Genomic DNA, 23,963 nt, shown 5'->3' with positions numbered 1-23,963 from the left:
AATGCAATCATAAGGTTCAGCCCTTGAGGCCAACAAGGAGGCCTACCAACCCCATAACCACACAAAAGTGTTGTACAAACGTTTTCAAAATTTAAGATGTGGGGTCCAGGCAAATTTTATGGAACATTCAACCCTGTCAAGACCTGACACCAAAGGGTTTCATTTTGTCCACCAACTCATGTCTCATGATGTCATCTGTGAACTAGTGGCCTTAAATGGCAAACCAGTTTTGGAGCCAACACCCCAAGAGTCTATTTTGTAGGTTCAATAATAGTGTTCCAATTTTCTTCAATTAATGCCTTAAACCTTATTTGAAAAACTCAGAAAAAAGAAAAATAGGGTTTGGTTTTTAAAAGAAAAAAAGGAGAACCTGCCATTTCTCCCCTCCTTTTAGGGTGACCTTTTGTTTTCGTTCTTAGAAAAAAAAAATTAAATGGGGTTAAGTTGTTTCCTTTCCTTTTGTATTAAGCATGATTTGTTTGAAGCAAAAGCAGAAAGATTTTGAAGTTTATTCTAACAAAAATGGACACTGAATCCCCAAAATAGCCTTATGATATTTTATCACCATTGCTTTGCATGTCAGTTTTGACTGCAGTAGAAAAGACAGGCTTTTGTCTTAACCCACACTTTATATAACATAAGCCTTTCTTTATATAGCTCAAAACCAGGAACGTCAATTATTACATCTCATAATATATTCATTGTACTTGCAACAATTGTGTCTTTCATCTCCATCCCTCCACCACTTCCTCAAAAGTCCATCTTCCTCAGTTTATCCCTTCTTTTTCCTTCATAGGTGAGTTCTTCCTTCTTTCTTTACTTCTCTATTTTTTGGCTGAGTTTCTTTGTTGAATCATGTTCATCTCTTGGTACTTCTTTTTTTTTTTTTGCCTTCTAAAAATCTAAGCTAACATGAATTTAAACTGTAAAACTATGCTCACACCTTTAAATGTGATCCAAAAACAATGTTCTGTTCTTTTATATGTTTTTGCTTTGCCTTTTGGTCATATCTCATCTACCTTTTATTTGCTTAGAATGTTCTTTTTCTCTTCAAGATTTAGCTCTAAGATCCATTGTATATGTCGTCCATCCATACCTGTTATTTCTTTATCTTAATATCTTCAGTCCTTTGATTATGTTGATGAAATATTGTGTTAGCTTTAAGAGTTTGTTTCCATATCTTAATTTTTGTCCATCTTGGTTTTGTTCTAATATTTAAACTGATTTTTCTATTCATTCTCTACTTTGAAGCATGAATTTGGAACGCATATATATGATTCATTCCTGTTGATTAAATCATTCTTGACTTGTCTCTTTGTGTGATTTAGACAGCTTCAAGACAGGTCCAGGGAATGCAGAAAGATGTGCTTGCATGCTGTGAACTTTTTATCTGAAGCACATAAAGTTGTATCCGGTTCTGAATTACCCGCATTCATTCCCGATGATGTTGGATGCTCAACAGACAGCAAATTCATTCCCTGTATCCATATTGTAAATAGAGTTGAAAGTAAAATCTCTGCCATGTTGAAGGGTGACCTCGTTGAAGACGGTTGAGCACTCCGGTTATAGCCACTCCTGCTCTTTAGATGTTATACATATATATAGTTACTGCAGGAGGTAAAAATTTATCTAAGGGTGTTAAGATTTGAACTTTAGAATGGAAAATAAAGGGAAGGTGTTGATGCATAAGTATGAATTCGGAAGATTGTTAGGACAAGGAAACTTTGCCAAGGTTTACTATGCAAGGAAAATAAAAACCAGTCAGAGTGTGGCGGTTAAGGTCATCGACAAGGAGAAGGTTTTGAAAGTGGGGATGATGGACCAAACCAAGAGGGAGATATCGGTTATGAGCCTGGTTAAACACCCGAATATCTTGGAGCTTTATGAGGTGATGGCTAGTAAGAACAAGATTTACTTTGTTATGGAATATGCCAAAGGTGGTGAGCTCTTCAAGAAGGTATCTAAAGGGAAGTTGAGAGAGGACACGGCAAGGAAGTATTTTCAACAACTGATCAGTGCAGTTGATTTTTGCCACAGCAGAGGCGTTTATCATCGGGATCTGAAGCCGGAAAACTTACTCCTGGATGAAAATGGAATTCTTAAAGTGTCGGATTTCGGTTTGAGTGCGCTTGCAGAGTCTAAGCATCAAGACGGGTTACTCCACACAAGTTGTGGAACCCCTGCTTATGTAGCGCCTGAAGTTATAAACCGAAAGGGTTATGATGGTGCCAAAGCCGATATCTGGTCTTGTGGGGTGATCCTCTATGTTATGCTTGCTGGTTATCTGCCATTTCATGATTCGAATCTAATAGCAATCTATAGGAAAATAAGCAAGGCAGAGTACAAATTTCCTAATTGGTTTTCACCTGAAGTGACCAAGCTGCTGTCAAGAATCCTCAATCCGAATCCGAAAGCTAGGATTTCAATCGCGAAAATAATGACAAATCCGTGGTTCAGAAAAGGGTTTAACTCGAAACCAATTCAGAGTAAAGTTGAAAAAGTGTTGGTTCCAGCCGATATCGATGCAGCTTTTAGTTCTGAAACTAAGTCCAATGCATTTGAAGCAAAGAAAGACATGGCTAAGGTCACTAATTTGAATGCCTTCGACATCATTTCTTTATCGAGTGGATTCGATTTGTCCGGAATATTTGTGGAAAATGACGAGAAGAAGGAAGTGCAATTTACGTCGACACATACATTCTCTGCCATAACATCTAAACTAGAGGACATTGCTCAAAACTTGAAGTTGAAAGTTAAGAAGCATGGAGGGCTAATGAAAATGGAAGGATCCAACGGAGGTCGAAAAGGCGCATTGGCTATTGATGCCGAGATATTTGAGTTTACCCCATCTTTCCACTTAGTGGAGCTGAGGAAATCCAGTGGTGATACATTGGAGTTTCGAAATATGTTTCAACAGGATGTTAGACCAGCACTGAAGGACATTGTTTGGGCTTGGCAAGGTGAGCCGCTTCGCTCATCCTAGCCGTCTTCGATTCAAGTATTATTTGCATAATGTTTTTAATGTTTCTCTTTGTTGAATCATTGTTAGGCAATTCAAGTAGGATTTCATTGTGTGATTCTGGCATTTGGGTGTTGTTTAGTAACCATTTTATTAATGTTTGTGAATGATATCTAAGTTCAGTTGTGTTGTGCAGTTAATGCGTGAAAACAACAATCCAGCTTTACTGTTTTTTCTTTCTTTCTTTTTTAATTTTTTCAGTCTATTGATGCATGAGCATCAGGGGTACATAAATCTCATGCACTCTTAGTTATTAATAAGATCATTTGTGTAAAATAAAAAATATTAAAGGGTTTAAAAATAAATATAAATAATTTTATTTGTTAAAAGAATATATTAATTATAATCATTAAACATAAACAAATACAAAACCCCAAATCCGATTTCAAACTCAAAGGCAAAGGTAAAATTTTCTTTTAACCTCGTAGGATTACTGCATTCGTAAATTGATACTATCTCTTTTTCTGTAATTCTCTAGAAAAGGTGGTTATTGCATTTGTGAACTGATACTATCTTTTCTTCCCGAATTCTCCAAAAGAGATTTCCGAATAATTTCCTCTCTGATGGTAATTCATAGCTAATGCAAAGCCAAATTTCTCTTTTGACCCCACAAGTAGTCGCAACTGAACTGATACTATCTCCTCCTCAGTGATTCTCCAAAAGAAATTTACAAATTTATCATGATTGCGGCATGATTAGCCAGTTTGGACTTGATGGTGCCATGATCAGCTTTACCTCCATAGAAGAAATCAGGAAACATGTTTTGTCTTATTTGGATTGTAAGCAATATGATATTGTTTCTTGCGATTCACAGTTTATCACAGATGGTAGTGTTTTTGTTGTGGTAACTAGCACTTTTACTATAAAGAACGAAATGATTATCAAGTTCAATCAGCCTTTCATCTTTACACAGATGGAAACAATCAATAGTATTAGAATCGTCCCGATTAAGCAACGAATAAGTAAAAATAGTAGAATCAATTGAGAAGATAAACACACAAATTTAACGTGAAAAAACCCTCCAAAGAGGATAAAAAACCACGAGCAAATATAATTTTACTATAATGGCAAAAGAATGAAGAGTACAAAAGATGGAGATAAAAACTAAACCCCGAAAACTCGAAAAACAAAGAACCCTCAAAACGTAAACACAAAATTCTCTGAATGTGTTATAAGTTCTAATCTAATGGGTATTTTTTCTAAGATTGTAAAAGAGCCTATTTATAGGCTAAATTAGTAAGTCAAATAAACTATACTAATAAATATTAAATATATTATACTAATAAATACTAAATCTTATAGAAAGAAAATATATTTTTGTTTAACTTGACTTGCAAGCAATCTTTTAGAATTTGAGTCACACAACTCTAACAAATAGTTATTTCATCTCCAATGATATTTTCAAATTTCTTGATGAGAATGAAATGGGAAGTGCTCTTCTTATCAAAGATTTTCCAATTGTTGTTTTTAGTTCGATAACTGATCCTATAAAAAGTTCTTCAATCACTCTCTGTCAAAGGCGTCCTCACTGTTTCAAGTTCGACACAAAATGGTGTGTCAATCCTTCTTACCGAATATGTGAGCTGTGCCTCGTATTTGTCGAACAGTTTGCAGGTACTTAACACAGACTGTATCGCAACACAAGGACTTCAGTATCGCAACACTAAAATCAGTTGGCAATGTCATGACGAGAAGCTTCCCAATGTTGCGATGTCGTGATGACGCGGATGGGGACGTTATGACGTGGCGACGTGTTTCCCACAAAAACTGGGTTCTTCTCCTAGTTAAACTCTACTATCTTTTCTCAATTGAACTCGGATTACTTTAGGAATATTTTAGTCGTTTTAGCCCTTTAAACTTAGTCTATTTAAAGGAGTCTTGTATCCTTGTTTCGAGAAAACAATTAAAGATGTACTACAGAACTTTTCTTTTGGGGGCGACAAGATGTAGTTGCAGATTAATAGAGAACTCTATGAAAATTGGGATTTTGTTTTCGGGGTATGGATTTGTACCTTTAGTTCATTTAGGTTTATTTTATCTATATTATACTTTGGCTTGTTTATTCATTTAGTTAAAAGGTGAAGTCTCTTTAACCCGTGGTTTTTATCCTCTTAAGAAGAGTTTTCCACATAAAATAAAATCTGTGTTCGATTTTTTCTACTTTTTTTTTGTTTGTTTATACGTGTTGATCCCCAACAGAATATGTTCTAATTACTGTTTTGACTCCGGTACAATATGATGTGCCAACTTTTCAGATAGAAAATGTTCGAAATTCTATTTCGAATTTGACACAATGTGACATGTCAACTCTTCATATCGAAGATGTTCCAAATGCTGATGTTCCCATTGCTGTTTCGGACTGTTCCACCTATTCATATCGAAGATGTGCCTGTTCCGAGCTCAACACAGAATGAAGTGGAAACTGTTGGTATCAATGAAGGTCTATCATCTGTTTCAGATTCAACGCAACATGATGAACCAATTTTTGCTATTGAAGACTTTCCGGCTATTGTTTCGAGTAGGACACATCATGATGTGCCAACCAACGTTCTTCCTAAGAAGAGTTTTCTATACATGGGGCATGCTTTGGATGAAAACAATGCTCTGTTCAAGTTGCCGGCAATTAAACCTGTCCGAGTAGCACTTCAAGAGTAGAAAAGTGGAACGGAAAATAAATCCGTTGGAATAGCACTCAAGAGTCGACGAATGTTAATGGAACATCTAGTAATTTAGCCATTGGTTCAAAATCTGAACAACTCTACGAAGCATTCAAGATTTTTGGCAAATAAAAGTTCAGATTAAACTTGATAGACTGAGAAAGTTGCATGCTTTCATTGAATTTGAGTCTTCAAGTTCTTCATAAACTGCAATCTAATTTTCATTTATCAAAATTGAGAACCGAAAATTCACTATCAAATAGAAGAAATAAAGTGATAGTGAAAGTTACAAGTTTTATTAGAGCTCTATCGATCTTGAAATTTTCCCAGCATGTTATTATCTTGTTTTTGGTTATACATGTCTCAGTTGGCACTGTTCTACTGAAGGACTTAGGTAACATTAACCATGATAAACAAATTTTTATTATGAAAAGTTATTATAGTTTTCTCTTTTTGTTTTGATAGGATTATTGTTGTAAAGGCCCAATTTTATCCGGCTCAAATAAGAAACCAAAAAATAAATAAACAAAATAAAAAAATTCAAGTCCAATTACAAAAACGGCCCAAATACAAAAAAAAAGACCCAATACATTACCTAATACAAGCCCAAATGACCCGAATGAAAAAAAACTAAAGGCCCAATGGCCCAAAAACCTAAACTTTTCAGAAAGCCAGAAACCGCCACTCCTCCTCTCACGTCAGCGCAATCAAAAAAATAGAATACAAAGAAAATTTCAAAGGTGATTTCCTTATTTTTAATCTGTTATTATTATTTTTAAAACATAAAATAAAAAAGGGTAAAAAAAAACTTACCAGATTGTTTCATATTCCTCCACAGCGAGTGGACGAGGACGTCGTCTCCGATGAAGGACGGTTCTTCTGGCGTGAGACCTCCGAATCACCTTTTGATTCGTCAAAGGCCTCGTAGGGGAAGAAGGTGTTGGGCACCTTTCGAAACGCAGAAAAACCAAGAGGTTTTTGGTCTTTTTTTGGTTTTCGGAGGTTTTGGCCTCAAATCTAGGCTGAGGGAAACAAAACGGCCAAAATAGGCCTTTTTCATGAAGTCCGCCCATCATGGACGGCGGTTGCCGTCGCCGTCAATCGGTGGTTGCGGCGGAGCAATGGTGGCTTCCGTGACCGACCTGAAGAACATTTCAAAGAAAAAAAAAAAGAGAGAAGGGAGATTTTTTTTTAAAAAAAAAAAGGGGAAAATGATTTTTGGGGGAAATTTTTAACTTAAATAGGATAGGGGAACAACATTGTTTTGGCCTGATTCTATAAACCCCAAAATGGAGTCGTTTTAGTTATGATCCGCCAACCCGACCCGATTGCTTAGCAAGGTCCGCGTGTTTTTACAAAATGGTTTATTTGCGGTCCTAGTCCTCCCGCTTTTGAGCGCATCTTGATATAGTCCTTTTTACTTTTTCTATTTTACCATTTTATTTTATTTTATTTTATTTTCATTTTGGTGCAGTGGCCATTTTAGGAAATGGGTACCTGAAACGGTGTTGTTTCAGCAGAAACCGATTGCCCAACCCGAATCACCCCCAGGATCTGCGTGTTTTTTAGGAGGGGGATATTTTTAGCTTTAGTCCTTCCACCTTTTGAGTTATTTTAATCCGGTCCTAATTTCATTTTTTTTCCTTTCAGATTATACCATTTAATTTTTGTTCGTTTTCAATTTAATCCTCAGTTTGTTGACCCTATGGGGAAAGACACGTGTCCCAAGTGCTTGGAATAATTACCTATTTGGCCCTTGTTATTTTCCACATATTATATTTTAATCCTTCATTTATTTATTTTTACAATTCGAATCGTATTTTTTTATTTTTTTAAATTTTAATATTCCTTTACCTTTCTCAAATTCAGACCTTTTAATTATTATTATTTAGTTTCCAGCACATTAACTTTGTTATTTATATTTCGCCCTTTAAGTTATACAAATTACATTTTTGCTCTTGAATTTATCAATTATTTTATTTTGGTCTTTTATTTTTAATTATTGATATTATTAATATTATTAGATAATCATTATTGTTAATTAATATTAATTTTGTTAAAATCCACTCAAAGAATTAATATTTTATGAATATAACTATATTATTATCATACATTTTATATTACTTCACTATTAGTATTATTATCATTATGAATATTATTAATAGAATATTTTCTTATTTGTTTCATTATTTTTTATTTGCACTTATTATATTATTGTCATTTCATTTTGATATTTGTGTTATTTATTTTGTTAATGTCATAATTTTGCCATCCTCAAATATTGTCAGTATTTGCTACATATGTTCATTTGTTCCTTTGCACAAATGCATAAGAAATGCTCCCAACTTACGGAGGATAATTTTTTTTCTTAAGTAATTGAATATCCTATTTAAAATAGAAACAAATAGGATTTAAGTCATAATCAAATGGCGATTATTCTTGTTGTCAAGGATTCGAGACATCGTGCCTAATTTATGGGACGTGATCTTTTCTTCTCGATTAATTCGAAATAAAACATTTTTCCACAAAATTTAATTTAGTTGGCGATATTTTAATAAAATAACGTCATGCAATGAGGGATTGTATTTTAAATTCTTTTTGAATTTTGAATTTTAAATTTTGAATTTTCAACATCAAGATATTAAGTAATCAACTAGGTACCAATTTTGGACGTTATGAGGGTGCTAATCCTTCCTCATACGTAATCAACTCCCGAACTCATTTCATGGATTTTTTGTAGACCGAAAAATATCGTTTTAATAAATCTAATGTTTTATTAAAATGATCCAATCACACCTAATTAAAAAATATTGGTGGCGATTCCACTTTCGTTTTTAAAATAAAAGGGTTTCGACAATAATTTATTGTTTTAATTAATACATGATAATGATTACATAACAAATATTACAATGTGTCTTTATTTGTATGGAGCGATGATTTAAGTTCTTGTCATACTAACATAGATTCAAACCATGTTACCCCATCCCAACTTCAGTATTGCATAAAAAAACAAATATTACAATGTTTTATGTTAGGAAAAAAAAACGTATTATATTATATTTTGAGTAAATGAAAAAATCTTATTAATTTGCATTCCAATTAATTTTTCATGAAGAATGCTTAAACGTATACTAGAAATTTTATTGCGCATGTATGCATGTGGTAACCATGGATTTAAAACACATATGTGTGTTTAAAAATAGTATAAAATAAAAATAAAATCTATGGTTTGAAATTAATTAATCATAATTACATATTAAAATAAAAAATTAAATTAAATTATGAGTAACACAAAAATTAAACACATAAATACATCATATTAACAATACTAAATGCATTACAATTATTTATCATTGTGTTATCATCAAAATAAAACTAATAAATTGTGCATACTAAAATAAAAACTTATAAAAATATTATAATGAAGTTTAGGTTGAGTGATATATTTAAAATTTTACTAATCTAATTGACGTGGGTTCAAATTCCTCCATATATATATATATATTCATTTTTGTCACAATGAAAAGACTAAAAAACTCCTAAATAGTATAATTTTTTTTTCAATTATGAAGGCTTAATGCTCAATTTGGCCACCGAACTATGTTTGCTTTTTCACTTTGGTACTTTTAACTTCTTTTCATCCAAATTGGTGCTTAAACTATCATTCCATTATTTGGTTCAACCTTTTTCTATAATGGAGTTAAAAAATTCGATTGCCACGTGGTGCCTATCAAAATGTGCCATGTGGCAATTAATGTTACTTAAAATAAAAATTATTGTTTGGACATTGATCGACATTGACTAGCGTTAGTCAATGTTGGTTAATCGTTAACTAATCATTGACTAAGTTGACCATCAACGTGGCGCTACTAGAATGCACCACATCATTCTTCTTTTTTTTAATATTATATAATATATTGTTTTAAAATGTAAAAAATCATATATATAATAATAATTCAAATTTTTAAAAAAGTTTAAAAATTTTAAAAATCCTAAAATATATAAATTTAAATTTAAAAAAATCAAAATATTATATAGAAATTGAAAACTTATCTAATCTTATTTTTTTTAAAACTCTACATTCTACAATTTCAAAAAATATATATAAATCTAAATTTCTAAAAATTTAAAACTTTATATATATTTTTATCAACTTTGTATATTTTTGAAATTTAGAAATTTCTTTTGAATTTTTAGAGTTTAGAGTTTTTGATAAAAAAATTATGACAAATTTTCAATTTTTATATAATTTTTATTTTTTCAATTTTGTATAATATATTGGTTTTTTAATTTATAAATATATATTTTAGAATTTTTTAAACTTTTAAAAATAATTAAATATTTATATATTATATGATTTTTTACATTTTTAAATAATATTATATATAATACTAAGAAATAAAAAAGAAAGGTGATTGCACTTGGATGGTTAATTTGGTCAACACCAATCAATAATGGTCAACAATGGTCAATGTCGGTCGACATTTAATCAATGGTGGGTGTATGTTTTTATTTTAAATAACCTTAAATATCACATGGCATACTTTGATTGATTGAAAGGTCTCACATGGCACATTTTAATTGGTACCACGTGGTATCCAATTTTTTTGGAACCTTTACAAAAAAAAATTGAATTAGATAATAGAATAATAGTTTAAGTACGATAAAAAAGGGTTTAACAGACAAAGTGGAAAAACATATATTAAGCTATTATGAAAGGATATTTTTATAATTTTTTTTATTTGAAATGATGATCTGATCAATGTGACGAAAATTTTAAACAGTTAGGAAATTATATTTTGGCTAAAAAGAAAAGGATTTGAATTGGTTTATTATCACCATTTTCAAATAAAAAATAATTTAAGAAACATTACTAATCTCATATACTAATTAATTAAATATTATAATTTTATTTAAAAAGTTAAAATAAAAATCAGGAAAAAGTAATTAAATTTGTTAGAATTTATGGTTCATAATGAATTTATGGGAATTCTAGATTCGAACAAGTTGGGGCCCAAAAAAATGGACGGTAAGCTTGAGTTTGAGGACACAGATGCGACGAAAATCATGAAAGGGGCAAATCTAAACTATAAAAGCTGACATACCCAAACCCAACAATATCAAAACAACAAGAAACAGCACGAATGAGTACCATAAACAGCACCGCTTGTTTTTCTTCAGTCTTCCAAAACCCATCACAAACTGAACTTTTTCCTGCAAATTTCAAATGTAGGTTCAATTCCAAGCTCCCCAAGAAGCAATCTAAAATGGGTGCTCCTAGAATTTTCTGTAACTTGTCTGAAACCGAGACTGGAGTTGATGATAATCCCAGAAACAGTAAGGTTTCTGTGAGGTCCAAGAACAGGATGGAAGAGTATAACACTGCCATGAAGAAAATGATGAGGAATCCATATGAGTATCATCATGATATTGGTTAGCTTTTTCTCTATAAAGCCCATTTCTTTTTGGGTTTCGGTAGTTTTGGTTAATCAAATTGGTAGATTATGTTATTTGGATAAACTTTCTTATTTTAACCCTAAAACAGACATTTCTGTGCTAGAATCTGGATGTGTAAAGTTTTTTTTCTCCCTTCTTATTCTAGCTTGGGTTGTTTTTTTTAAGTATATAAAAAGTTGCTGCTACTTTATGGTAGCAGCCATCCATAAAAGGTACATGTATCAACCAACTCGGTAATGCCTTAGTATGAGAATGGGGAAACGGTTATAGATGCTGGGAATTGAATTCTAAACCTATATTAGTAGCCATTACCATAAAAGTGATTGTATGAACCAAATTGATTATGCTTTGAGTTAGGGATGAAATTATATATTAATTAGGAATATGGATCTAGATCCATAAAGCACTTTTTGACTTTGGATTGTGTTGTATCATGTGACTTTTTGTAACTTTTTAAAATAGAATCATGCTTATTACAAACAAAGGGTGTTGATTAAAATATTTAATGGAAGTAAGGAACTTTTCCTTATTTCTGGTATGACATCTGATCCATCTTCTGTTCATAACTTTTTGATTTGTCTCCTCATTCTATAAGATAATCAGAAACCCTAGAGCTCAACTTTATTAAAATTGACTTTGGAAATCTCGTGTTTAAGTTTGCATTTTGCTAATGAAACTCTGAACACCCCCCCCCGGGCGGGTGGGCGGGTCCATGGTGTTTTTTGCTATCTATATTATTGAATGTTGCAGCATAACTCAGACCGAGTGTTACTTTTGGATATGATATATGTCTGGCATGAGTATGATCAATGTTTTTTAAGTTCTCTATGTACCTGGGAGATCCTTGAAAGGTTACATCTTTATATATTTGGATAGGTGTCGAACATGGTTGCTGGACACAAATAGTTCAATAAAAATTATGAGTTGAAGCAACATGGAAAGCTTGCCGTAACTGAACTAATTTATGCTAGTAATCCACTCTTTTCAATATGTCCGTTGCTTCCCAGCTTATCAACTAGATTTCCAAGTTTGATAGAAGGCAAACCAAGGAGTATGTACAGTCTGATAAAAAGAAGATTTAGCAAAAATATCTGTTGCTACGCTTCTTCATTTTGTTTTGTTGTTTTTTTTTAATACTTGTGTTTAACATGTATTCAGACATAAGTATGGGGATATGATTTTTCTAGGATCCTTCAAATACTTGGAAAAGCATAGTTAAACCCGTGTTTGAGTCGTACTTGTGTTCAAAAGTCAAGCAGAGTTTGAATAACTTAGGCAAAAAAAGATCAGTTAGGATCTCTACTACCTTAATCTACAAAGTGACATTCATCTAATAGAGCATTTGAATTTTTCCCCAAAACATTCTATAATGTGTATATATATTACAGCAATCTTTGCCATTATTCTCAAGCTAGGAACTATGCTCCGTATGTTCATTTATCCCTAAACATAGTATCATCAAGAGAACAAGTTTATAGACCTGGTCTGGTACTGCATCTTGCAAACATTTGTATTCCTAGTTGTCCACTTCTACATTTCAGCACTTCATCTTTCAAGACAATGCCACCTCTTCTTGATCTGTGATAGTTAATATTACAGACAAAAAGTGTGTTTGCTGTGTGAGTACCCTTGTGTTAGTGTTAATGGTTGCAAGCACTTGCATTATAATTTCCAATACAAAAACTGAATATCAAGGTAGCCATACATGTTGATCAATTATTCTGATGATCCATGTCTTGTTTTTCAGGCATGAACTACACACTGATAACTGACAATTTGATTGTCGGCTCTCAGCCCCAGAAACCCGAAGACATAGATCATCTGAAACAAGAAGAGAAGGTGGCCTATATACTGAACTTGCAGCAGGACAATGACATCGAGTATTGGGGAATCGACTTGCAGCCTATAATCAAAAGATGTCGACAACTTGGAATTCATCATATGAGAACACCTGTAAGGAAAATTTTCTCACACTTTATAATAATTTATTCATTCAGGAAAAAATGAATCAGATCAACAACACTCCTTAAATGAAGTTTGAACGACTTCTAGGAAATGTAGGCTTCATTAAAGAAAATTATTGGTCCTGTTTGGATATCATAAACAAGTGAATCAAATGATAACTTGTAAGTAAGTTTAATGTTTTTGGATGCTTGAATTGATCCTGCTATCTTATGCATTGATAGGCAAGAGACTTTGATCCAGATTCCTTGAGAAATATATTACCTAAAGCTGTTTCTTCATTGGAATGGGCCATTGCTGAGGGAAAAGGAAGAGTATATGTGCACTGCACAGCTGGTTTAGGGAGAGCTCCAGCAGTGGCTATTGCATATATGTTCTGGTTCTGCGGCATGAATGTAAGTAGTCTACATTGCATCATCCACTTCCTCTAATTCTACCTACGTTGCTCCAACTCTTTTTTTTTTTTTTTTGAAGTACTCATATTTGATGCGTTTCCAGACAAGGGTATAAGAGCTATGATCCTCCAAGGAGGCAAGAACCCTCAAAATACATAAAAAAATATTCTATTTTCGCCACATACTCATATCCAACTCTTCTACCTGAATCCAAATAAAATAGATTCTATAACATAATTGTCTTTAGCTTATGAAGTTTCATTGCTTGGTATCTGTTAAAACTGTCAGCTAAATACAGCATTCGAAGCACTGACCTCAAAACGACCTTGTGGACCCAATAAAAGAGCAATACGAGGAGCCACCTATGATCTGGCTAAGAATGATCCATGGAAGGAGCCCTTTGAAAATCTTCCTGGACATGCTTTTGAGGGTGTAGCAGATTGGGAGAGGAAGTTGATTCAAGACCGTGTTCGTTCCCTCCGTGGAACCTGATTATCTTGGTTAACATTCTCTTAAAGCCGGTTCACAAGCGCATGGCAGACAAATCCGCAAAATCTTAGGTATTGCTTGTGGGATGTTGAAGCTGATCTCTCCAGGGACTATTTTCCTGACTGAATACCAAATTACTTGGTCAAATCATAAATATGATCTGATTTTTATAGAAACTATTTGTCATAAACCATAAATAAAACATAGAGAAGTACAGAAAACACGGAATATTCCATGTTCAAAGCATGGTTTATATGCTATTGAAGCTAAATTTTTTAGGTTCATAACTTGAATGATCTCTCTGGTGATTCATGTTACATATATTGTACCATTATCAGATATATTCAGATTGTGCTTAACAGGATGCAAGCTCGATCGAGTTCATTTTTGAAGATCTCGATTTGACTTAAACTTAATTGATTAGGTTCATCTACTTAATAAAACAAGAGTTTGATTCCCATGTTCGACTTTATACTTGGTTTTATGCCTAATCTTGAACGTAAGTTTTTGAATAGAGATTTTTTTGTTGAATGCTAAATAAAAATAGAAAAACTTAGTTTGACTCGTAAGCTACTCAAGCTAGATCTTAGAAGCTAGATATAAAAAAAACTTGAATACAAGTTTGGCTTGTTGACAATGACCTAATTAAATTTGAGTTTTTTTTTTCTCTCGTCTTTGTTTGAGTAATTTATATGTAAACATCTTGTAAAACAAATCCTTAAAACTGGATCTCAACAATTGTATTTCGAATGCACAAAAATATGGTGTGCTGAACAATATATGTAAGCATATTGTAGACATTCTTGCCAACTTCAACACCAAGTTGTACAAATATTTTATTACACAAAAATCTGGTACACTGAACAATATATACAAGCATATTGTAGATAAATTGTTGGCAACTTTCAACACCAAGTAGAAGTACAAGTATCTCTCTTTTTCTTAAAGAAAAGGGGGAAAATAAAAAAGGGTAACTAATGTTGCTGGAATTTCATCCTAAGATGAAACAGGTAACCTTTTGGGCCATAAGATTTTGCTAAACTAGGAAAGAAGGTTATTGATGAATGAAGAAGAAAGCTACTGCATGCATCCAAGGAAAAGTAAATAACATGCAAGCAGTCATAGATTAGCAGCATATAGTGCACAAAAATGGAAACCTCTTACAGCAAATGAAGATGTCAAACTGTGCGGTAGCTTTTATACTGTTTAGGTAAGAAAACCCACCTCACAGTTATTTCTCAAATTCTATAAAATGCAATAAATAGAGAGAACAAAGGAGTCGTTCCATTTCTACTCACTTTGATCATAAAGACAAATTCACATCTTTCAGACTTGTTTAATTTTGTTTATACACTTCCAAATTTCAAAATTATTTTTTCATACTTACAGGTCTTAAATTGTCTCCATAATTTCAGAATCACCTCCTTCCTTCTCCATATGCTTCCCAATGCTATGTAATATCTCATAAATCTCCACTGTTCTCATGGAAGATGAATCTCCTGAGAAGAAAACATCAACTTTATCCCTCAGTTCAATCCAACTACATCCAGGGGTTTTCTTCAATCCCTTTTCTTTCATTGTTGCTCGGATGTTTGCAGCTTTCTCCCATAATTCAGCGTCTCCATACATATGTAACAATTGAACATAATTGCTGCCCCTGTCTGGTTCCAGTTTCAGTAAGTAGTGAGCTGCCAGTTCACCAAGCTCCACATTTAAATGGGTTCGGGAGGCACACAACAGACTCAACCAAACACTCCTATCAGGTTCAATGGTCATGGATTTTACAAAATTATAAGCATCATCTAAACGTCCAGCACGGCCAAACAGATCAACAATGTTCACATAGTGCTCCATTTTAGGTTCAACCCCATGCTCCGCTCTCATGGATTGAAATATCTTGTGGCCTTCATCAACTAAACCAGCATGATTGCAAGATGAAATCAGGGAAAGAAAAGTAACATCATCAGGTTTGATTCCACTGCTCTTCATCTCATTAAATAATGACAATGCTTCAATGCAATTGCCATGAGATCCATAGCCAGAAATCATGCAATTCCATGTAACTAAATCTTTCTGAGACATGTTCTGAAATATATACTCAGAATATTTTAAGAATCCACACTTAAAATACATATCCATCAATGCATTCTCCAGATGAATATCAGATTCAATCTCTAGCCTAATAACATATCCATGGATAATCTTTCCATTTAGTAAAGCTGCTGTGGATGAAACTGCAGTGAGAACGCTTGTAATGGATATAGAGTCTGGATAAAAACCATGCTGAATTATCCTAGAGAAAAGCTTTATAGACTGGTCAGGCAGACCATTTCGGCAATAGCTTGATATCATGGAATTCCAAGCAACAAGATTTTTGTCATGCATATCTGAGAATAAACGTTCAGCCATACCCAGGAAACCACATTTCGAATACATATCAACAAGGGAAGTAGCAACATAAACATCTTGGTGCAAACCACTTTTGATAACATATCCATGGATCACGCACCCTGAATCTACATTCTCCAATCCTGTACATGCGTTGATGACACTTGACATAATATCAGAATCTGGTCTTACTCCTCCATCTACCTTCATTTTTCCAAAATAATCTAAAGCTTCTCTGAACTTCCTACTTTGACAAAAACCTGATATCATTGAACCCCAAGCAACGACATCCTTTTCCCTCATTGTGCTAAGAATGAAATTAGCATCACCAACACTGCCACATTTACAGTACATGGTCAGCAATGCACTCTGAACTGCAGTACTATTCTCTATAGGCCTCTTCACTAATTCTGCATGAACTGACCGCCCAACATTATATATTCCAATCATACTGCTACATGATAAAACATTAGATATTGTGAAAGAATCAGGGGTTATTGCATTATATCTCATCTTGTTGTAAACTTCAAAAGAGGCAAAAAAATATTTATTACAAACAAAAGTTGATATCATAGCATTCCATAACTCAATTCCTTTATCCAATACCTGACGGAAAACATTTTCAGCATCTTCAACAAATTGGCATTTTCCATACATGCTCAATAGAGAAGTATAAACGAAAGGGTTATTTTCAAATCCCATTTTGATCAAATCACAATGAGCTTGCCTCCCAAAATCCACAACATCACCATACACACAGGCACTCAAGGAACTACTAAACGATTCTGATACAAACTTAACATTCTCAGCTTTCATTAAAGAATACAACTTTAAGCTCCATTCCCATCCTCCATTCTCGAGAAAACCACCAATCATTACATTCCAAACAACCACATTGCTCTTATCTTCCAAATGGTCAAATACAAACCAGGCCTCCATTATTTGACTACAACTCGAATACATACCAATCAATGCAGTTTCCAAAAAGGGATCACTCTTAAAGATATGCCTAACAATGTAGCCATGAATTTGCTTTCCTTCCTTAAACCCCAAAGCACCAAGAAGAATAGAAAGTGAGTAAGCATCAGGAAGTACCCCAAGCGCCTGCATTTTGTTAAAATGAGCCAAACCCTCGTTTATTTGACCAAATTTGAGATACCCATCAAGCAAAGAGTTCCATAAAGTGACATCTTTAACAAAGCCTTCTCTTGTAACCATTTCTTCGAACACATTAACTGCAGAAGAAAATGACCCACATTTGGTGTACATATTTATAAGTGAAGTTGTGATATAAGGGTCGGAGTGGAGACCCACTTGGATGATTGTGGAATGGAGGGTCTTTCCATAGTTGAGGTTAGAGAGGAAAGTGGAAGCTTTAAGAAGAGAGGGAAAAGTGAAATTGGTGACTGAAAGTGGAGAAACAGAGAATAGCTGTAAGGCTTTAGTGAATTGGCCATGTTGAATAAAGGCCTTGATGTTGGAATTGAATAACGCTGGGTTAAGATGGGAGGTTTCATAGTGTGAAAGCTGGCGTGAAAGGCGTACGGTTTGATGCATTTCTGCATTGTTTCAAGCAGCTGCCACAATTAGGAATGAACAACGGCGGTTAGATAGCAGCCACTTCGACTTGCGAATCTATCCTATCTATCTTTTATGCTAACATTAATAAAATTAAATTTTTATCTTTTCTTTTATGTTAAAAAGTGTAATTTTATTATATATTAATTTAAAATTTTTAAAATTAAAAAAAATTCTATTTTAAGAGGTGGTCTTTGTCAACCTCTTTGGCTCTACTCATATTTATATATCTATACTTATTATAAAATTCATTCTTAACTTAATATCACAAGTTAATCGAAAAATTCAGTTGAGAATATACAAAAGTACCCTTACTGTAAATTATGTTTTTAGAATGTTTTGTCATTCTATATCTTAAAAGAATAGAAAAATAAGCATACACAATAAGGTTTTATATATGTTATTTGTTTTATTATTAATAACAAATGTTTTTAATTTACCCATTTTTACAAATTATATAATAGTTTTTTTTCTAAAATTAAAAAGTATTTTGTAAAACAAATCAAATAGGTAATTGGCAAGTTGTGATTTGTGAAATTATTTAAGATGTTAACTTTTTGGGGTAATTTAGGTAAAAGGAAAATAGATATCAACATAAAAAAGATATAATTTAAATACCATTTTATGATTTAAGTCAATATACATGTCAAGTTGTATTTGCATACTCCATTGCAATTCAAAATCATTAATATAGTTATCGGTTGAGTCGTAGCTCAGCTAACACTGATATTGGTACCAGTACAAGAGGATGTAGGTTTGAGTGCGCTGAAACTCATTATTCTCTTGTTAAAAGTTGGGAAGGGGTTGTAAGTAGTTTTAAGCATTATAATAAAAAAAAACAAAGACTAAAAATTATGATGCTACATTTATATGAAAAGAATTAAATAAAAAAATCACTAATATGATTTGCAATTTACAAATTAAAACAATTTTATATGTATTGTTTTTACAAATTTTTTATTTTAAAAAATATTGAATATGATTTAAGTTTATATCATTTCGAGTTATTTTATTTAAATATTTTAAGTGTGAATCATTTCAAACTTTAATCATTTTAAGTTCAAATTAATACTTTATTATGTGAAATTAAGTTAGAATTTTTTTTAAAAAAAATAACTAGGGTTAAGAAAAAAAATCAAGATATCAAAAATCGACCCAAATGGTATTTTGATGGTTTTTAAAATTCAAGTTAAAAAAATTACGGTAAAAAGAACCGAATTTTAATTTTATTTTATTTGTAATTAATTTTTATTTTTATGAGGTAAAAAATAAATTATAAAATAAAAAAATTAACAATTATATATGAAAAATATTTTTCAAAACAAATATATAAGAGTTATTTATTATTTTTTATTTATTTGAAAAATTATTATTTAAAAATATTTATGAAAAAAGAATTTGAAATTTGACCAAATAACACCATAAAAAATTTCAAAATAATTTTACAATATTTGTTTGGTCAAAAAGTGAAAAAAAAACAAAGAGAAAATGATTAATTATGATTTTTTTACAATTATGATTTTTTTATAAAATAAATTAAGGATAATATTAAATTTAACCATTAATATTTACTTATTGTTTATTTGAGAGTATATTTTGTGTTTGTGCTTTTCCTTATGTGCTCTTATGAAGTTGCGAAGTATTGTGTGCATTAGGTTTAATTTTTATCTTTTTTAAATTTAACTCTTATTTCTTTTCAATTAACTCTGGCAAATAGCCTTTTAAGAACATTCAAGTTTTCTTTTTTTTTTTCATAATAATCTCTTTGGCCAACTTTATATAAAAAAGTTATTTTAGCTCAGTATTTAATTTTTTACTTATTTAGTTATTGAATTTATATTGTTTGTCAAATCATTCTAAAATTGACAAAAAAAAGTTAACATTTGTTAATTTTGTTGGCATTGCCACGTGTATGTCACGTTAGTAATTAATTAATTTTTTTAAAAATTAAAAAATTAAAAAATATATACTTTTTAATACTTTATAAATTTTAAAATATTTTTTATTTTTTAAACTTTAAAAATTAATTAATTGTTTACATGGTCTCACAATGGCAATCCACGTGTATATCACGTTAGCAAAGTTAACAAACGTTAACTTTTGTATCTATTTTAAGGTGATTTGACAAATAACACAAGTTTAAAGGTTGAAAAAAAGTGAAAAATTATATGGAAAGCTAAAATTACATTTTTTTTAAGCTAGAAGGTCAAATAAGTCATTATGCCTATTTCAAAAAAATGCTAACTGTAATGGCTCAATTTTGCCCGGGCCTAATTTACGAATAAATTACAAACCAAACCAAAATAACAACCAAAGCCCAATGTCCACAATCCAATTACAAAAAAAAACTACCAGCCCTAAACATCCTGATGGCCCAAACAGCCCAAAACACTTAATATTTTCAAAAAAAGAAAAAAAAGGGGGCAGAAACCCTAGCCTCTTCGCGTCGTCGCCTCCACGTGCCGTCGAACACCTTTCTGCCACCACCAACTCCTCTGCCACCGTAGGTTGACTCTAGTGCCACCTGCAAAGAAGAAGTAACACGCAAAGAACAACAATAAGAATAGTAGAAAAATAATTTGAGCAAAGGGTATTCCAAATCGGTCACTGTAGGCTAGCTGAGGCTGTGACTACTAGTTATCAATGCCCCTTTAGGCAAGAATCCAACTCGAGGCTAAACACTGAAACACTTCAGTTTACACCCATCCCAATGAAATATAAAGAGCTGTATCAGAATCTGTTTGATGCACATGTGGTATCCCCGTTCTATGTAGAACCCATACAACCTTCGTTCTCGAAATGGTATGACACGAATGCTCAATGCGAGTACCACGCGGGGACCATGGGACACTCAATCGAGAACTGCACCGCTTCTAAAGTGTTAATTGAAAGGTTCATTAAGATGGGCATTGTGAAGTTCGATGACCCATCAGGACCTAATGTGGCAGGAAATTCATTACCCAGTCATTCAGACCTAGGGGTAAATACGATAATTGAGAGTGGAGGAAATAGAACCAAAACCAATGTTGCAGAAATAAAAACCCCACCGAAATGAGTTTTGAAACAAATGATAACTGAATTCAAAGCTCTAGTGCAGAGCTTAATGGATAATAAAGAGTTGGAATTCCTTGAAGAAGTCAAAGGCCCGGAAGAAATGTTGGGGAATTTGAACGTTAACGTCGTATCTGAAGAGAGAGCTGGTAAGAGGATTAATCAGACATTTGCCCTTACACACCTGAGAGTGTTTTGAACAATGGGACTGTGGAAGAGATCCCTGAGTTTTTTAGACCTAATTCGGAGTAATGTCTAAAACACGCTTATTGCTCTAAGCCTAGGAGCAATAAGAATCATTTTGTGAGATAGGCCTAAGTCCAACATCTTTATTTCAATAAAATGCATCTTTGTTTCTCACTTCGAGCAAATATTCTTTTATTGTTTACATTTCATTCATAATCATACTATACAGATAAATATTCTTAGTTTCTTTTGATCTTCCTTCATTCCTATAATAGGTCTCCAGATATCAATGACATGAGTGACACTATTATTGACTCAGAACCTTTTTTTGAGCAAGATATGTGTCCAGAGGAACCTCAGGACTTTAAAGATGATCGAGATTGTAGCTTATCTCCTGATTTGTTAAGGATGGTAGAACAAATAATCAATGGAATCCATGCCTTTTCTCTATGTGAGGCATGGATGTCATTAGGCCGATCTTGCCAAAAGCTTTTGGCGGTCATCGATTCATCTTTGTGGTCGTCGATTACATCACTAAGTGGGTGGAGACTGTTACATACGCCAACGCCACAAAGTCGACAGTTAGTAAATTCTTGAAAAAAGAGATCATATGTCGGTATGGATGCCAAAAAAGATTATATTTGACAATGCATTGAATTTGAACAATAGCACGATAGCGGAGGTTTGTAGCCAATTCAAGATCAAACACCATAACTCATCACCATATCGCCTAAAAATGAATGGTGCAGTGGGGAAAATGACTGAGACTAATAAAAATTGGCATGAGAAGTTACCATTTGCCCTTTTATGCTTATCAAAAGTCTGTCAGGACCTCCACCGGGACAACGCTTTCCTCTTTGGTTTATGGAATGGAGGCGGTGCTGCCTATTGAGGTTGAGATTCCCTCTCTCTGAGTTTTGTCAGAACTCAAGTTAGATGAAGTAGAATGGATCCAGTCTCGATATGATCAGCTAAACTTGATTAAAGAAAAGAGGCTCAAAGCTATTCGTCATGGTCAGATGTACAAAAAGCGAATGATGCGAGCTTATGACAAGAAAATTTGTCCTAGAGAATTCCATGAGGGGGACCTAGTATTGAAAAAGATCCTGCCCATACAAAAGGATTTCAGAAGGAAATGCCAAACTAGAAAGGACCCTATGTGGTAAAGAAGGCCTTTTCTAGAGGAGTATTGATATTGACCGAGATGGATGGCAAGAACCTACCTAATCCAATGAATTCAGATTCAGTTAAGAGGTATTTCAAAAAAAAAAGAGGTTAAGGCGAAAACCCTTAAAGGGCGCTTTGAGACCAAATGGGTTTTGAATTAAAAACCTAGGAAAATGGCAATTCAATTTTTTAATCGAAGATAGGGCATGCAGTAATCTTGCTATTCCTAAATTAACAAGAGCGAGGGATGCTAAGTCTTGGGGTATCAATAAAGTCTTCTAGGAATTCTAAACACGTATCAAGTTCAAAGGGTCCTCGAGAAGTTTTGTGTAGAGAAGCTCATGCTATGATATCTAGGGCACCTATTTTCATCTTATTCATTTCGTATCTTAGCAAAACTTGCTATCTTGATTAAATTATTTTGATCCTTGCTCTCAATAAAATTCCATCTTGTTCATTGTGATAATTTTTTTCAAGCATTTTTCATTGAAATAACGATTAATGAAATAATAATATTCAAGCTAAAGGAGTTCTGCATATTACTCTGAAAGCTTCTAAATAGTACAAGGATCTGAAAACAGAACCACTATTCAGAACTAACCAAACTTAAAGGTTAGAAACATTTGAGAAAGAATAGTCTAAATTGTGACTATTTTTTTAGATTTTTTGTTAAAGATACCAGCTGAACATGAATGCATGGTGACACATCAGTGATAGAACCTTGATGAACAGCAAGCAATGACAACCTAAGCATTCAAAAGGGATCATTCTAAAAAAATGACATTCTGCATTCATTCATACACATCTAGTTAGGAGCATTTGATTCATTCTGATCATGACATCTAAATCACTAGGCATAAATAGGTCTGTGAAATGGATTCTACAAGTCATGTTTCCCAGAGAACAGATCAGTGAAACCACAAATCCTATACCCCTGAAGTTGTAGTGGGATGGATTAAAGTCATCATGGAGAATTTTATCTCCCTGAAGTTGCAATGGAGCAGATTGAAGCCACTAGTCTTATCTTCCTGAAGTTATAGTGGAGCAGATTGAAGATAGCGAATCTTATTTCCCTGAAGTTGCAATGGAACAGATTGAAGCTATAAATTGCAGATCTTATCTCCCTGAAGTTGCAGTAGAGTAGATCATAGCAAATCTTATCTCCCTGAAGTTGTAGTGGAGTATGTTGAAGTTACAAGTCTTATCTCCCTAAAGTTGCAGTGGAGCAGACTGAAGATAGCGAATCTTATTTCCCTGAAGTTGTAATGGAGCAGATTAAAGCTATAAATTACAGATCTTATCTCTCTGAAGTTGCAGTAGAGCAGATCAGAGCAAACCTTATCTCCCTGAAGTTGTAGTAGAGTAGATTGAAACCACTAGTCTTATCTCCATGAGGTTACAGTGGAGTAAACTGAAGATAGCGAATCTTATTTCCCTAAAGTTGCAATGGAACAGATTGAAGCTATAAATTGCAGATCTTATCTCTCTAAAGTTGCAGTAGAGCAGATCATAGAAAACCTTATCTCCCAGAAGTTACAGTGGAGCAGGTTGAAGTTACAAGTCTTATCTCCCTGAAGCTGCAATGGAACAGACTGAAGATAGCGAATCTTATTT

At 33.0% G+C, this 23,963-nt stretch overlaps 3 protein-coding genes across 4 annotated transcripts; 2 read left to right on the top strand and 1 right to left on the bottom strand.

Moving 5' to 3' along the window:
- The first annotated feature begins 331 nt into the window (after window positions 1–331).
- LOC107904740 (CBL-interacting protein kinase 18) lies at window positions 332–3,154 on the top strand. Of its 2 annotated transcripts, none has more exons than XM_016831207.2 (2): window positions 332–796; window positions 1,333–3,154. In XM_016831207.2, exon 2 carries the CDS (start codon window positions 1,658–1,660, stop codon window positions 2,981–2,983), a length of 1,326 nt encoding a protein of 441 aa, XP_016686696.2. In that variant the 5' UTR covers window positions 332–796; window positions 1,333–1,657; the 3' UTR covers window positions 2,984–3,154. The 2 variants fall into 2 exon arrangements, with proteins under 2 accessions (XP_016686696.2, XP_016686695.2); XM_016831206.2 differs by having other exon boundaries at window positions 1,329–3,154.
- A 7,624-nt stretch (window positions 3,155–10,778) lies between these two features.
- Window positions 10,779–14,263, top strand: LOC107904743 (phosphoglucan phosphatase LSF2, chloroplastic). Its single transcript, XM_041094567.1, has 4 exons — window positions 10,779–11,109; window positions 12,881–13,086; window positions 13,320–13,490; window positions 13,779–14,263. The coding sequence occupies exons 1-4, from the start codon at window positions 10,821–10,823 to the stop codon at window positions 13,980–13,982; spliced, it is 870 nt and encodes a 289-aa protein (XP_040950501.1). The 5' UTR covers window positions 10,779–10,820; the 3' UTR covers window positions 13,983–14,263.
- LOC107904742 (pentatricopeptide repeat-containing protein At2g40720) lies at window positions 13,567–18,013 on the bottom strand. The gene is made up of 2 exons (XM_016831208.2): window positions 15,367–18,013; window positions 13,567–14,101 (listed from the first exon to the last, which is right to left on the bottom strand). The coding sequence occupies exon 1, from the start codon at window positions 17,922–17,924 to the stop codon at window positions 15,372–15,374; it is 2,553 nt and encodes an 850-aa protein (XP_016686697.2). The 5' UTR covers window positions 17,925–18,013; the 3' UTR covers window positions 13,567–14,101; window positions 15,367–15,371.
- Between the last annotated feature and the right edge of the window lie 5,950 nt (window positions 18,014–23,963).

Source organism: Gossypium hirsutum, chromosome D05, assembly GCF_007990345.1.
Source record: "Gossypium hirsutum isolate 1008001.06 chromosome D05, Gossypium_hirsutum_v2.1, whole genome shotgun sequence".
Classification (NCBI taxonomy): Eukaryota; Viridiplantae; Streptophyta; class Magnoliopsida; order Malvales; family Malvaceae; genus Gossypium; species Gossypium hirsutum.
The sequence above is the reverse complement of the archived record's forward strand: the minus strand, read 5'-3'. Positions and strand labels throughout refer to the sequence as shown.